This window comes from Dryobates pubescens, chromosome 4 (genome assembly GCF_014839835.1).
Source record: "Dryobates pubescens isolate bDryPub1 chromosome 4, bDryPub1.pri, whole genome shotgun sequence".
NCBI classification, from domain to species: Eukaryota; Metazoa; Chordata; class Aves; order Piciformes; family Picidae; genus Dryobates; species Dryobates pubescens.
In genome coordinates this window covers 43,883,383-43,899,874 of record NC_071615.1, presented here as the reverse complement: position 1 = coordinate 43,899,874, position 16,492 = coordinate 43,883,383, and the positions used below count along the sequence as shown (strand labels likewise).

The 16,492-nt window shown below is 47.0% G+C and overlaps 1 protein-coding gene across 1 annotated transcript; it reads left to right on the top strand.

Annotated features, from left to right (window-relative positions):
* The first annotated feature begins 13,006 nt into the window (after nt 1–13,006).
* On the top strand, nt 13,007–14,579 carry HOXA13 (homeobox A13). The gene is made up of 2 exons (XM_054161400.1): nt 13,007–13,673; nt 14,335–14,579. The coding sequence occupies exons 1-2, from the start codon at nt 13,007–13,009 to the stop codon at nt 14,577–14,579; spliced, it is 912 nt and encodes a 303-aa protein (XP_054017375.1).
* The last annotated feature ends 1,913 nt before the right edge of the window (nt 14,580–16,492 follow it).

Below are 16,492 nucleotides of genomic sequence, written 5' to 3'. Positions count from 1 at the left end.
GTTTTGTTCATGAGGAAACAAACTCATTTAGGGCTTGTAGGGAATGTTTGTACCACACCGGGACCAGAGAGAAAGCCTGCAGGGTTGTTTTGTGTGTGTGTGTGTGTGTGTGTGTTTGTTTTCCTTTTTCCCCCTTCTTTTTAATATTTATTATTTTTCTTAAAGGAATTGACTAAATTTGTCATCATTCGCTGTTATGTAGAACATACATACACATATATAAGAAAACTTGTCTGGATTCCTGAATGGATCATTATATACACACCAGGAGAGCCAGAGTGGTGCTTAACGCCAGAAAACTTTTTCAGTCCGGTGGGAAGTTTGTAGGTAGCTGATAGACTCTCGGACGGTGTCTTGATTTTGAGGCTTATTTTTCTTTTTCTTCGTGTGTTGTGGGGTGGACTTGTGTCTTGTATTTGAGGGATTTTTTTGGTTGGTTGGTTGGTTTGGGGATTTTTGCTTGCGGGGTTTGGGGACTTTTTTTTTTTGGTTGGATGGTTTGTTGTTTTTTATTTGTTTGTTTTAAATAGGGTAACAGGAGGCACGAGTTTCTAATCTCTGTAGGAAAAAGCATATTTGTACTTCCAAGGGTGAGAAGACTGAGAGCGTCTTTCTGACCTGCGACTGAGATCATATATTGTTCTAAAGTAGAAATGTCAAAGTAAAGTCATTTACCACCTGGCTGTCCTTGACTTGGGATGATTAAACTTTAATCCAAGGTGTGTGCACAGCTTTACCGCGTTATTTAAACACATCAAAGGTCATAAAAGGATTCCAATAGCATGAATTGCACACCAGAGTGCTTTTTCTGTGGAAAAAAAAAAAATCGTATTTTATGCTAGCCTAAGCTCCAGAAAGTTATTGAAAGAAAAAGGAAATAAAGTGGAGGGGGGGGAAAGAAGGAAGGAAGGAAAGAAGGAAGGAAAGAAGGAAGGAAAGAAGGAAAGAAGGAAGGAAAGAAGGAAAGAAGGAAGGAAAGAAGGAAGGAAAGAAGGAAAGAAGGAAAGAAGGAAGGAAGGAAGGAAGGAAGGAAGGAAGGAAGGAAGGAAGGAAGGAAGGAAAGAAAGAAAGAAAGAAAGAAAGAAAGAAAGAAAGAAAGAAAGAAAGAAAGAAAGAAAGAAAGAAAGAAAGAAAGAAAGAAAGAAAGAAAGAAAGAAAGAAAGAAAGAAAGAAAGAAAGAAAGAAAGAAAGAAAGAAAGAAAAGAAAGAAAGAAAGAAAGAAAGAAAGAAAGAAAGAAAGAAAGAAAGAAAGAAAGAAAGAAAGAAAGAAAGAAAAAGAAAGAGAAAGAAAGAAAGAAAAGACAAAGAGAAAGACGGAAGGAAGGAAGAAAGGAAGAAAGGAAGAGCAAAAAGCATAGAAACGGGAGAAGAGCTTTAGTGTCTCGAAGAGGTGGCAGACTTCAAAGAGGCTGAAGGGTCCGGCTCTCGGGGAAAGTACGGTGCCTTCAATTATCATTAGCTGTGCAGACATCTAGTGGGAAACACTCGCAATTGCATCCCGACCGCCTCCGCCCCGTGGAAGGCGCTTACCCCGGCTCCTCGGACGCATCTCACCGCACCGCTCTCCTCCTCGCATTTGGGCGCCACGGAGAGCTGCAGCTGCCGCCACCACCCCGCCGAGCTACTCGCTGAACCAGGAGCGGGGAGCAGGGAGCAGGGATAGCAGCGCACAGCGGCTCCCGCTCGCCCCCATTGGAGGTTCTCGGTGCCAGTCCGGCCAGTCCCGGCCCCACCCGAGTCCTGCCCGGATGAGACCGGCCCCTGCCTGGCTTCAGCCCCACAGCGGCGACCCCGCAACCCACCGTACTGCTCTGCCTGGTGCCTCGCTCCGTTTGGCACGGGCGGTGCTCAAAACCCAGACAAGGATATCACCCTACCATCTTCCCGCAGCCTCCGGGGCTCTGTTTACTCTTGCAAAATACCTGATGGTTATCGCTAGCAAGGGAAGAGAGCCTGCCCTGGCGCCCGGCGGAGCCATGCGAGCAAGCTGGGACACGCGGGTCGCTGCCACTCGCCGCTCCCAGAGCGACGGCGGACATCCGAGCTCACCCGAAACCCTTTCTGCGCCGTTCTGTGTTACAGATTTCGGCGGGGACAGGCATGAAAGACGGGAAGGGGAGGCTGGCTAAAACAGAAGGGAGATATATGCCTCAGTTTACCCTGGTGACATGGCCAAAAAATTCTTTATCCTGTGGGTTTCGGGGAGATGGTAGAGTATAGGTCAAAGCAGGGAAGGAGAGGGAAGACGTTGACCTTGAGCTTTGAAACATGGGTTGGAATCTGAGGGATCAGCTCTCCCGGTCTCTCCCCGTCTAACAAGTGACTTCCTGCACACGGGATGCGTTTCCAAACTGCAGTGGGACCTAGTGACAGGATTGCTCCTATTTTACTGGGAGCTGGAGGAGATTAATGGGTATTTTCTAAATGGAGTGGTCTCGTCCATTCCCGCTTTTCTTCTTTTTCCAGGGAGTTCAAATAACTTCCAGCTTCCTAGTTGGCACCTAATCATGTCGCAACTAAGACGTGGGAAGTACCATTACCTGTCCAAGTGATGGGGATGAGGAGGGGGAGCCTCGGAGATGTCCTTCACCTTGTGAAGACTCGAACTACTCTTCTTTCAGCTTGCACGTTTTAATTTGTGTTTCTTTTTACCAGGCAGGATTTCCCCTGTTTTATTTTGGTCCTTTAGAGGCCACATTTCGATCTTCACCTTCAGCATCAAAAATCTCTTCTAATCCTAAAGAGCCATCCATTTTTCTTTCCTCTTCCTCTCCCATTCCCTCAAGTTACCGATCACCTGCCTTTCCCAAAGAATTTTCTTTGCACGGAATGCCCCTCATCTCAGAATGCAAAGTCCTCCCTTTGGGTACCCAGAAAGGGGAAGAGACATCTTGCTATGAACACACAGGATTCAGTTATTAGGCTGCAAATTCTGTACAGTGATAAAAGCTTCAATATTAAAGTTTTTGGCAATAGTATCTCCTGGTATTTTTACTTCCTGTAACCCCTGCCTCAGACCTACATTTCCCTTTCACAGCTTTCTGATTATTTTGGGGGGATGTCGGGGGAGGGGGGGGGGAGTTTTGTTTGTTTGTGGGTTGGGGGTGGGGGAGTTGGTTTGGTTTGTTGTTGTTTGTTGGTATCGCATATACACATTTCAGGTTTCTTAGCTGGTACACAAATAAGAATGGACATATGGCAAGAACACTGGATGTTTGCAAAAGGGCAAAAGATGCTTGCTAACCAAGTTCCACTGTTGAATTATATAGTATTCTCTTTTCATATGTAGGCAACTTTTATGTCAGCTGGGATATTCTTGCACACAGTTTTTAAGGTTTCGATCCTGTGATAAAAAAGCTGCAGAATCCACCATACACACAAATGTTTAATTAATGCAACTTAATTCTCTGACTGGGATAGCTGTGTACATAATGTCATATTCCCAGCTAAAGTGGACTTGGTTAGTTGGTTGTTTTTCTTTTGCCATGGTCTTGCCATCCTACCTAAGGTGAGGACTTGACTGAAAGCCAATTGCAAAATTACGGTTATTTGATTAGCTAGGTAGTGTCCAAACTTCCTAGGAACCTTCAAGGCACGAACTTCTGACTTCTCTTTTAGTGGCTCCCAGGGTAGTCCTAGACCCGGAAACCCCTCCCTCCATCCTCCCGCTAAAATTAATAGGTCAGGCAAGCTCCCTCTCCTTTATTTGCCAAATATTTACATCACCCAAAGTGGTGATGACGTGTCTGTTCGTGCCTTCATCACTTCATGGTGGAATTATTCCTTGTGGGTAAAACTTCCTGGCGGGTTATGGGAATATGAGCAGAGTGTTCGCCCAGCAGCAGGTGGGCTCCCGGACTGGGGTTTAGGGGACATACCCCAGCTCCCTCAGGACCAATCTGGACCCTGCTGGAGTGCTTGCTTTGTCCGCACACCTCTGGCCTGACCTGCTCACCCTAGCCAGCTTCTCATGGCTGCGCACAGAAGTTCCAGATCTCATCCGTGTCTATATGGTGCGCTGGACTGCACCAGGTAGAGTCCCTGGGCTGAGAATTTGTTGACCTGAGAACAGTGAAACCCGGCATCCGGCTGAGCAAAGGCACATCAGCCTTTTATGTTTCCTCTGCAACACGACCTACTAGATGTAGCTTAATACTACATCCAGTTGGAAGATTTTTGTTCGTTTTTTTCTTTTCCCTTTTTTTTTCCTTTTCTTTTTAGGGGGCGGTGTGGCAGCAGGCTGCACAGGGAGATGACAGATTATTTGACATAGTCCCCACACTCGGCAAGAGAAATTGCAAAGAAATATAGTCTTGTGAAAGTGGATGACAACTGGTAATTACTGGCAGGCAGTGAATATCTTCCCCACAATGGGAAGGAAACAATTCCAAGAGCTTACTGGCACCGGGGCAGTGGCATTTTTAGGCGAGTGACCTCGAGTTGCATGCAAGGGGACAGGGTCTTCCTCTAAGCATCTGCGCTAGAAGAGCAGGGGGCATGCTCGGGTACAGACTAACCTTTATTGTTCAGCCACTCATTATTTTCCATGTCAGATAAATTGCTATGAAACCGCTCCGTTTTCTCTGTGCCATTATTAGGCTAAATATACTTTGGCTCCCGGGACTTTCAAAATTGTCTTTGGACCGTGGGAACCCTGGCATGTGCCCTCAGCTCCATTCCAGCCACTAGGCATCAGCTTGGCTCCCTCTCCCTGGGTATGGCTCTCAGAAGTGCAATAGGATGCTTTTCCTGGGCTAAGGCCATCCCTCCTCTTCCCCCATTCTTCTGGCCCTGGAGAATTCCCTGTGCGTGACTGGGAGGCACGGGGTGGCAATGCAAGGTGGTGCCAGTAGTCTGGCTGACCGCTATCCTCTAAAACCCCAAACCACTGTGCTCAGACAAGATGAAGTTTTAATCCCAGATGCAAAGGTGTCCAAGCATGGGCGGAGAGGAACTGCTGGAGTGTGCTGTGTGCGGGTTGATTAGGAATCGACTTCACTCCCACCTTTCCTGATGAACCGCGAGGCTCAAACACAACGCTTTGAGCAGATTCCAGAGTAAATAACATCTTGGAAGTACAGTTAGCAGTCGTGTATGCAAGAATGGGATTTAACCTTCAACAGGGCCACATATGTAACTGCTTATCTAAAGAAGACATAAAACACAATAAGCTTTGGGAAACTCATGATTCAGCAAAAATAAAGGGAGTAATACACTCACCCAGTAATGCAAGTTATCAGCTAGTCTGCATTTGGCTGGTATTATGTTTAAAGGAAAATACTGTATAATTCCTACTTGGAGAATGTGTTCACGGTATGGTTAGTAAGACATTAGTTCCATTTAACATGAAGAGTAGCAAATGTCTCTTGTTGTTAAAGACAGCACGTATTATATTTACCTGAGAAATGCACTCTAGGCGCTAGAAAGCATTTCTCTAGACCCGTTGTACTGTTGTGGTTTTTTTTGGTGTGGGTTGTTGGTTTTTTGTTGTTGTTGTTGGTTGGTTGTTTTTTAACAAATAAACTTTTAACAGAAACGTGTGTGCTTGGTGAAATGTAAAGCTAATTGGAGAGCACGAGATCATATCACGGTATCGAGTAACTTTCTGCTGGGAGGTGGTTGGTACTAAGAGCACCCACGACATGGACAGAGAGCATTTAAGCAGCCTTTAGGACTCAGCCGAAGCCAGCTGTCTCTTTCTGCCTGACACTGATTACAGACCCGTACAGACGGCATGTTACTCCTCATGGAGCCTGTCCCCAGGCCTGTCCCTGCGGGGTCTCACCCACGCGAGAAGAGGGCTCTCTCTGAGACAGAGAAGCGATACGCCTGAAGTGGAGGAGGACCGATAAGGAACCCATCCCAAGGCCAGGGGATGCTCCTCTCCCCACCTCGTTTCATCACAACTCTCAGTGAAGGGATGAATACAACGCGTCGCAAGGCGGGAGGCACGTGTGTGGTCACGCGTTCCCACCGGCCACGGCGAGGGGACACGGGGCTCGTCCCAGGTCTGCGCGCTGGGCCCAGGGGAAGCACAACAAAAAAACAAGCATCCAACGAGCCCCATCCGTGACCAGTGGCTGGCAGGAGCAGTGAGAGCGCCAGCGGGGCGGCCCGTGGGCAGGAGCTGGCAGCCCGGCCAGGAGGTCCGGCACAGGTGTGCCTCGGGGCGGGCTACCGGGCCATGCCCCGGCGCCAGGCGGTGCGGAAGGCCCAGTTCTGGCCTGCTGGCCGGCAGCCCCGCGCCTTGTCATGCGGCGACGGCGGACAGGCAGGGCGAGCCCCGCGGGCACGGTGGCGGGCAGGAGAACCGCAGCAGCCCCGCTGTCACCCTGCCTGCTGAGGAGCTAGCGGGCGTGCGACAGCGCCCACAGGGCTTCTCCGTGGCCCTTCCTGCGCCCCTCTCCACCACCTCTGCAGACGTGCAGGGGCTTGCCAGATGCAACGGAGGTTGGGGTGTTTTTACACCCTCTTCTCGGGGAATATCTCCACTTGTGACTCAGGTAACTTCCAGCTAGAGACATCCTTCCCTTCCGTCATCGCGGGAAGTCCCCATATCTCTCAAGATGATACGGTCGCGATTAGAGACCCGGTTATGTACAATCTCATCTGAGCAAAGGTCTGGAAAACGGAGGAAAAAGAGCTGTTAGACAGACCCAAATATTAGAAATAAGTTGGCTCCATCAAGTCAATGTCTTAATCACTAAAACCACTTCTGAAAAAGGAACCAGAAAAAAACCCTCTCGGAGAACGTACACAAACAGCTGTCTTCCAGTAAAAGCAAACACGTCCAATGTTTCCTGTACGGTATATCCCCCCCACCCCCTCCTTTCTCTAAATACAATCTATGTGTGTCTTCAGGTTTTTCTCTGAAGATAAGGCTTCGGACTCAACATGGGGAACAAACAAGTAAGGAAAAAAAAAAAAAAAACAAGAACTTGCAACTTCTTGCGGAGAGCAGCAGCGTCCACTCCTGCCCCTGAACCCTCTTGGTCAGACGCTGCGTAAATGTCACGCTATTACAGCAATGCTATGGTGAGAAAGGCATTGTGGAAACGCTTTCTCTCGCATTGTAAAGAAAAGAGCGACTTCGGCTTCTCTCCCACAGCTTTTCAAAGGGAAATAAAACAGCACAAAGTGGGCCTGAAGCTCAGGAAGAACTTTTTTTTTTCTTTTTTTGTGTTTTTTTTTCCTTCCCCTAATGAAAAAGGTGGAGGGATAAGTTTAATTGTAATCAGGCTGCAACGATACACCATGTGATCATGTGGTAGCAATTATTACAAGTTTCCAGCAGAAATACAGAGGATATGCTATTGCAGCTCACTGTAGCCTGCCTTTTTTTTTTTTCCTTCTTTTTTTTTCCCCCTTTCAAATTCTGACCTACTGGTAGATAAAATAAGAAATTTGTTTCCCTTAAGAATGGTAAACCCTGAGAATTGTAGGATAAGTCCGACAAAACCAAGAAAGATTAACCTGAGTAAAATGTTGTTATCTCTTGCTATTACACATTCATATTGGAATATTTTTAACTGGAAGGTGTAATCGACCTGAAAAACTCCAGCGGTGGACATCTGTACAGCCAGCCTGGCCTTCTCACTTATCAGAATTTACTAAGAGTAAAATAGAACCCTTCTCTGTTCCCTTTGTGAGAGGGAGCAGAACTGATGGCAAAGAAATACGTCTCAGTTTGCATAGCAAAATTAATTGAAATTGATGTGGGGGGCTTTGTCACTGCTTTCAAACAGCCTGCGGCTGACAGAGAGCCTGCAATGGCTTCTCTTCATCGCTGCAGTTACACGGCAGTTTAAGTAAAGTGTTTTCTGCTGATTACCAACACGTAAAGACAGACTTCTGTGGCTTTCATTCACCAAATGTAAACAGAAAACACACACCCCTGTAAATACGCTTGTGAAAATATTTCAGAAATTAAAAACAACAGCAACAACCAAACAACTAAACAAAGAAAAGTAAAGCAAAACACAAATTCAGAAAAGAGACCTTGCCCGTGAGAGAGATCAGGATCATTCTCGTTTTCACTTTAATCACGTGAAATACCTCCACAGTATTTTCTAGAGTTGAATGTGTATATGCATAAAACACAGAGTAAAATGATCTTCTGAGACCTTTCGCCATAATGATCAGTCCATGTACCACACTTGGGGTGAAAGCGATTGCATTATTTGTAGAGGTGCAGTTTGAATGTTTGGGCAGACTGAAATAGGTGGGTCACTATCTAGTGGGCGCCTGAGGATTTTGTAGGATGCCTTTTATACGAGAGAAATGCATCATTAAGCTTTTCACAAATCTTCACGAACTTTTCTTCCTCTGCATTTGCCTTTACAAATTCTTCTAATTTTGTAATTATCTCAGCTCCCCCAGAACGCAGTGGGAGGGAGAGAGTTAAGATGTCCTGCGAACTCTGCTCGTAAAGCTGCTTACTTCCATTAGAAACACAAGAATATGCTGAAATACAAAGTATCTTTAAAACGGACTCGGGAATGTTTATCTCAATCCTTGACGCTTTAGAAATTGTGGAAGAAAATAGCAGCCACAGTACCGCTCCCAATTTACCTTCTAGCAGGTAAATCTACTTTGCTCGTGAAAATCAAATTCGATTAAGGCTCTTGCTCATGCTATCACTTTACTCCTGTGTCTTCCAAGACTCCTGAGCTCTGCAGGACGGAGATTATTATTAGCAACTAAGATCATCTTCTAATCCCTTAATTATCAGCTGAGAACTTTTAGGGGTTTAGAGGGATTTAGCTATGTGACAAACAAATATTTTCAGCGATCAGCCACAGTTTGGTCTTTTTGGTGGGTTCCCCCCTCCCTTTATTTTTTTCATGCTCATTAATTAGCTCTAAGCAGTGAATGGAAAAGTAAGAGTGGACTTCCTTGGGCGACAACCTTCCTTCTGTATTGGTACGATTGAGATTATCCTACAAGAAATCAGCGTTTCCTCGGTCGGGCATTCCTTCGGCAGGGCTCTAAAGGGTGCGTGTCTGTGTTATCACACAAAGGCTGACTTGGAAGAAAAAAAACCTTCCAGATACTCTGCCGACAAGCTCCATATTTTTAAAACCTGACATTAAACTGAACGGACTTTTGGTTTCTCTAAGGAAAGTTAAATGTTAAGGCCTCTTCATGAAAATAAGTATCTACGTTCCTATCAAAGGGGAAGACTTACAAATAATTTGTATTTTCTCGTTTAAGGCAAAAATCCTGCAGTCCTCACTGTGGCAAGGCTGCCTTTGGCTTCATGGAGTCAGAAGCACACAGTGACTTGGTAAAAAACACTTGCAAGGGCCAAATTCCGCTCTTCCTTACACCTGCGAATTGGGTGAAGTCTCTCTGACCACTCTCGATGCATCCAAGGGAACAAAAAGCCACTAAAGCTTTTTGTAATACCTGAAATGGGCATGGATGTGTACTGCAAAGAGTGACTGCCACCGAATAGAAACACCAGTCAGAAATTGCCTCGTTCTGAAAGGATTCAGCACCTTTTAAAATCCTCTTCCTGATCATGGTTGTTCATCCTCTTGCTCCTTAGGGAATTAATACTCTTTTTAGAGGAAACGATTTAACAGATGTATTTCTCTCCAAGATGTTTTACATGCTATATAAATGCAACACAATTCGGAGGTTTGCATCAAATGGAAACTTTCGAGGCTCCGCCATATGCTTTTACTTGCTGTATCCTAACGTTATTTCACAGAGAAAAAAAAAAAAAAAAAAAGGAACTCCCCCCCACCCCCCCACAAAAAAAATTACAAAAATCTTGGATTTGTCTGTCGGTTTGCATACGTGGAAGCATCCAGTTATCAAGCTAATTTTCCGAAATTAAGCATTTGTAGAGCATGGCCAAATTAATCAGTGGTTTCGACTAAACTCTTTCTTAGTTTTGCTTAATTTACCCAGGGTATTCCAAGCCTTACACTGTGAAAAAATAAAAGCTCCTCCATAGTTGGCAGGGAATGGTATGTGTTCAAAGCGGAGGGCGGGGGGAACGGGGGGTGGGGCGGGAGTGTGGATGTTGGTAGTCTTGGGCATATTTTTACCCCTGGTGTTCATTGCAGGGTCCATGATTTTCGAAGAACATCTGTTCTACTCTATGCCTTCCACCCTCACGGTTGCTTTCTAATATGTAATGGCAGATACTCATTAAATCGGGAAGGAATTATAGATGTGGAATTGAAAAATTGCTATCAGGAAGGGGGGAAATCTAAAACAGTTGACGAGTCTTTTCTCTTCCCCCAATGCCAATAATTCATTAAAATTCGTAAAGCAAAACAAAGGCGTGAAGTCTCGTGCCCGACAATAACTACTCTCCTGCAGATGCCATTTTGCCTGTTTTGAGGCAATAGTCCTATTCCCTGACTCCCATCCACGTCACGGCAAATAGGGGAAAGGGACAGTCGTATCACTGCTCTTATCAGCAGCGAAAAGGACGGACCTCTTCCTTAGCGATTAAATAGAGTTCTAGAGAGACGGAGAGATGCAGAGAAGGGATAAACGAGAACTCTTTAGTCTAATCTCCCTTCTCCCAGGACTTGAACAGTCCCAAGTGGGCAAACAGAACAAAACCAAACAATCACCAAAACTCAGCAGACCGGATGTGTCCCCACCTTCTTAGCTCTCCTCTCCTAACCCTTCATCACTTTCACGGTTGGTACCGGGGCTGAAACGTGTGGTTTCACATGGCTTCTCTCTCCTTTTGGTAAGGGTCTTGGAAAGTAGAGGCAGATAAGAGCGAAACACTCGGCGGATGAAGGAAAGGAGGGTTTGGAGAGGCGGGGGGGGGATGTGGGCTGGGGCTGGGAGACGAGCTGGGAAGACTAGTGTTCGCATGGCTATCCGCTTTTTAACAGATCAGACAGATCTTAGGGCTCTGAATGACAGTTCTCACATTGGCTAGACTGCAACTTTCAACTTGACCTTGGCCTCCAGCCGTGTCTAACCCGTATGTAAAACAGTGCTGCCCCATAGAGCTGCTTTCCCTTCCCTCTTCTCCCCCTCCCTCAGCTGCAACTTGATTTTCAGAAGCAGCCTCGAGAAGCCAGAGGGAAACAAAACGATCCAATTCATGCCTGTCAAGCAGTGTTTGGCCGAGGGAATCCACAGGTCTCAAAACTGGAGCCTGAAATTAAAGCAAAAATATGCGGGAAATAAATATTTGCTTTTGGCCATGAGGAAGAATGTGGGAAAGGGTGTGGGAAGTCAAAATGGGAATTATTTATTAGGCTACAATGAAGGAAAAAAATCAGCCAAAATGGTGCCAGATGAACGTTGACATGCTCATGACAGAGGCTTCAAGTATCCCAACCTATCCCACGATAAAAAAGCACCTTGAAAAGGAATACATGGGGGCCAAAGAGCCATTTCTCCTGACTGGCAACTCCGCGCTAGGCAAGGAAGAGCCTGCTCAGTAACAATGTACGTCCCGGGACTTCTCTGCTCTTGTAGCCATGCAAGCAAAACAATACTACAACGTCAATGGGAAGCACAATAGGATAATAAATACGCAGAGCTGTCAGGCGCAAAACAAAGCAACATGCAATTAACGAAGGGGGGGGTGAATAAGAAGAAAAAATAAATTAGTTTTCAGGGTGGGAGCATTTTGGACTGTTCGTCCACACACGTAAGTGTTGAGAGAGCTGTTAACAATGAGATGAACGCGTTTTAGGGCAAGTTTATTGATGGTGAATCTTTCGGGGTTCAAGGTTGTGCACAAGGAACTGAATGCCGGCGGGGAACGCATTTGCGATAGTGGGAAGCGTGGAGAATATTGAAAATGGAAATTTAATTCGGCCTATGAAAAAGACTAACATTTATAACGGAAAGAGAATACAACCGGTTTGTTGTTTGTTTGTGTGGGGTGGTTTTGTTTTTGTTTTGTTTTCCTATCTTTTTCTTGCGGAGAAAGAAAAAAAAAAAGGGGGGGTTCAACCAATAAACCATTTTTCCGAAGCACAAAAAAACCACCACGGTCCGTGCGCACACTATGCAAACCGAAGTGATATTTTACAGATAAAAAAGGATTCAAGCGGAACTCTAGGCCCCGGGCTTTATTATTACAGTATCAAATAATGCGTCGGAATCGCGATGGAGATTCGGATAACCCTCCCTCTCCCCAAGACCGTCCTAAAAGATAATAATAATAAATAAAAACGGGATTTCCTGGTCTGCTGCTCTTATCTGACTTCTGAGGCTTTGTGACGAGAGGAGCGGGATGGGTCTTGGGCTCTCGACGGGCGAGAAGGAAGGAAGAAACCACCCAGAGAGGACCCCAGGAGACTCCGCTTCTAGACCCTTATCTGGCCCGGGGAGCGGCCCGGGGAACGTTCCTTCTCCTTCAGCATGCGGCAGGTCCCCTCCGCCACCGGCTGCGGCTCCGCCAGCGTTCCCAGGGGAGAGGCGGCCCAGATCGAAGGAGGAAAGGGGTCGAAGGGGTGCGATTTATCTCCCACCGGAGATGAAGGGAGGCCTCCAAGGCTTCCGCGGCCCTCGGGGAGGGGAGAGCCCTAAGAAAGAGGAGCAGGGCAGAAGGCAGGCGGGATGCCGGGGGGAGCCCCATACCTCAGGGAACTCGCAGCGGCAACAACGGGGCTAAAATGCTCACGCCTCGGTGGCGAGGGGAGGGAGGAAGGAGAGAGGAAGGAGGGAGGAGGGAGGAAGGGCGGACGGGAGGACCCCCCGGTCCTCCCTCCCTCCGCGCCCGCGCCCAGCTCGGCGGCGGCAGGACCGCGCGGTGCCCGCTCCCGTGCCCGCGCCCCCGTGCCGTGCCCCGGCCCCGCGCAGCGATCGCATTATTTAATTATCTCCGCTTTATTCCTTCAGATGTTTATCAGCTGCTTTGCATATCACGTGGGGGCGGGCGGCCCAATGAGGGCCGGCCTGGCGCGACACTGGCGCGTCAGCCTTGGTCAAGTCCCGGAGATTGAGTATCTCTTTTTTCAGTCTTTGGGGCTTTTAAAAAAGAGCCACTAGTCTCAATGCGGAGCGGGCTATGACAGCCTCCGTGCTCCTCCACCCCCGCTGGATCGAGCCCGTCATGTTCCTCTACGACAACAGCCTGGATGAGATCAATAAGAACATGGACGGGTTTCACGCCGGCAGCAACTTCGCCGCGGCGGCCAACCCCTGCCGCAACCTGATGGCTCACCCCGCGCCCCTGGCCGCCCCCAGCGCCGCCGCCTACACCTCCAGCGAGGCCCCCGCCGCCGGCATGGCCGAGCCTGCTGTCAAGCAGTGCAGTCCTTGTTCGGCCGCCGTGCAGAGCTCCTCCGGCGCCGCCCTGCCCTACGGCTACTTCAGCAGCGGCTACTACCCCTGCCGCATGACCCACCACAACGCCATCAAGTCCTGCGCCCAACCCGCCTCCACCTTTGCCGACAAGTACATGGACACCTCGGTCTCCGGTGAGGAGTTCACGTCGCGGGCCAAGGAATTCGCCTTCTACCAGGGCTACGCCGCCGGGCCTTACCAGCCGGTGCCCGGCTATTTGGATATGCCTGTGGTGCCTGCCATCGGCGGCCCCGGAGAGCCGCGCCATGACCCCCTACTCCCCATGGACAGCTACCAGCCTTGGGCCATCACCAATGGGTGGAACGGGCAAGTGTACTGCCCCAAGGAGCAAAGCCAGCCGCCTCACCTCTGGAAATCCACCCTCCCGGGTAATACACCTGCATGGCTGCCCCTGCCCCTAGCCTCCCCCCGCTTCCTCTCCTCCCCTGCTCGCCCCTCCCGAGTATCCCGCCAGCAGGGCTCCGGGACCATCCGTCGGGCTGACCCCTACCCGCCCCTTCCATGTTTCCCGGCCACATTTCGACCCGTCCCGCACATGCCCCGGCTCCGCTGGAGCGGTACCGGTGCCGCCCCCTGCCCCCCGCCGGCGCACGGCGCATCTCGCCTCACGCGCCCGGCCCTGCCGCCAGCACCGGGAGAGGAAACAGCTGAAAAGGGCCGCGGGAAGGTCTGCGGTAATATTTTCCATAAACCCCGGAGCAAGCGGGCTGGGTAAATCGCTGCAGCCCCGCACTGCTCTTCCCAGAGACCCTGGCTGGGCTTGACGGAGTTTGTTATTGTGATTTGTCTGTCTGACAGAAGCGAGCCTTTCTGTGCCTAAAAGAGGCTGCAGCCGCCAGGAAAGAGGAGTCCCCAAACGCTAAGCCTGGCTTTAGTAGCTGAGATGGAGTGGGGCAGAAGGAATAGTGGGCTCACACTCTAAGGCCCTTGCCTCTTGAAGATGTCCTCGGGGGTTCGAGCGATTTTCTAATACTTGCCTGCATGGTGGTTGTTTTTATTTTTGTTGTTTTTTGTTTTTTTCTGTTCTAGACGTCGTTTCGCATCCCCCGGACGCGAACTCTTACAGACGTGGGAGAAAGAAACGAGTGCCTTACACAAAGGTCCAGTTAAAAGAACTCGAAAGGGAATATGCTACAAACAAATTCATAACCAAAGACAAACGGAGGAGGATATCGGCAACTACAAATCTGTCAGAGAGACAGGTCACAATCTGGTTCCAAAACAGAAGGGTCAAAGAGAAAAAAGTGATTAACAAATTGAAGACTACCAGTTAATGGATTAAAAATGGAGAAGCAGCAACTCAAAAGTTTCAGAACATTTTTTCCCCCCGTGTTCAGATTAAAATAATTATTAATAATAACTACAAAGAGAAAAGACAATGAACCTCTTCTTTCATAACAAGAGATCTGTATCTTTGGAATTATAGCTTTCTTGTTTCCTGTCTTTCTTCTTTTTTTTTTTTTTAATGTTATTTTATTTTATTTTTTAAAATATTGCTGTAGCAGAATGGTTTAAACTGACAGTTCTTCTGAAATCCCAAGCAGCCAGCCAGTACCACTGACAGACTATAAAGCCCACACGCCCAACCCCGAAAGACACACTTTCAATTAAGACACGATTTTCTGAGACACTTGCATGTGCTTCTACGACCTTACTATTTGAGAAAACTCTTCCTGGACACGATGCAAGAGCTGGTTAACGTGAGGAGGTCGATGTGGACACATAATCTGGTTTTCATCCCTTGAAATCCAAACTGTATGTTGAATGACTGCTCAGGTAAACTGTAGTGGGGAACAAAAAAAAGAAAAGGTGGGGGGGGGAATACAATTACTGTATGTGTTTTAAGCAATGCATTTAATGTCAAAAAGTAATAATAAACCTCGAAGGTACTGAATAAGGATTTCAGAGACATCAGTAATGAAGGAAGATCTGTGGAGGATCTATCTTGATAACAAATGTAAAACATCACAAAACAGGGGGGATAGGAAGGAGAATATTTACTTGGAGATGTCTTTCGGGTTTAGTTTTTAATTTCAACAGATGATTCCTTGTCATCTGAACTGAGGTTTATGTGTTATTGTTTGTTGTTTGGTTTGGTTTTTTTTTCTCCTGCAGACTGTACAATACTTTTTTAAGGACTCTGCCTATTTTAAACCTCAGATAATCTTCAAGAGCGAATATTCAAAGTCCCCTGAAAATTTAAAATAGTTGCCTCTGGATGGATACAAAACCCGTGAACATTGGCATTTCTTTACAATAAGGAAAAAGAAAAAAGCAAAGCAAACTAAAAAAAAAACCCAAACCTTCCTGGGGGAAACAAAAAAAAATCCAAGAACTTTGAACTGAGATACATTTTTCCCCAGAAGTATTTTGATTTATATAATCTATATTCTGATCAATAAGTAATTAGCAATTTCTCCTTGTTTATTGTCTGTTATGAGGCCTCAGTAGAATGTTTAGGGACTCTTTTTACAGCACCTTTTAATCCAATCAGTTATTTCAACCAGCACATTATTTTGTTTTTATTCACTAAAAGAAGCTATCTTGTAAATAAATTAAAGGGAAAAAAAAAAAGAGAGAGAGAGAGAAAAATCATCGCACTGTGAAAATGTACTTGTGCACCCTCTTTTTTTTTATATATATATATATATATTTCTACTGAAAAATGAAAACCCAAGTCCTGTAGATAGGTATAGTAGTATTAATACTGTTAATAAAATAGTCACTGTAATAAAAGCTGAAAGAAATACTCTTTATTTTTCCATATCTACGTGCCTTTCATGAGAAAAGTATAATGTATCTGTCTTGTAACACTGTTGTCTTCCATTATGCAGTTTATGTATATATGGTTATTTCTCTATGGCCTGTGTTTATCTGGGGTTAGACACGCCTGATAGGCAGTGATCCTAAACTGTAAATGTTTCAGTAATGTCAAGCAGTGATTTTACAGTGGGACTGGGGGCCAAGGGAGGAAGAGCAGGATGGTATTAGTGCAGAGCTGCAGCCCTTGTCGGGAAATGGAGTCTGTCGGCCAGCCCTGGCGATGTCCCTGCAGGAAGGTGGGGGGCGGGCTGCGTGTAGATGACAGGACGGGGAAGGCCCGAAACCTTGACCTTGAGGGGAAAAAAGGCGATTTGTGACCTTGACTTTTGACAGCTCCCCGCGTTGGCGGCATCCGCGGGCCGAC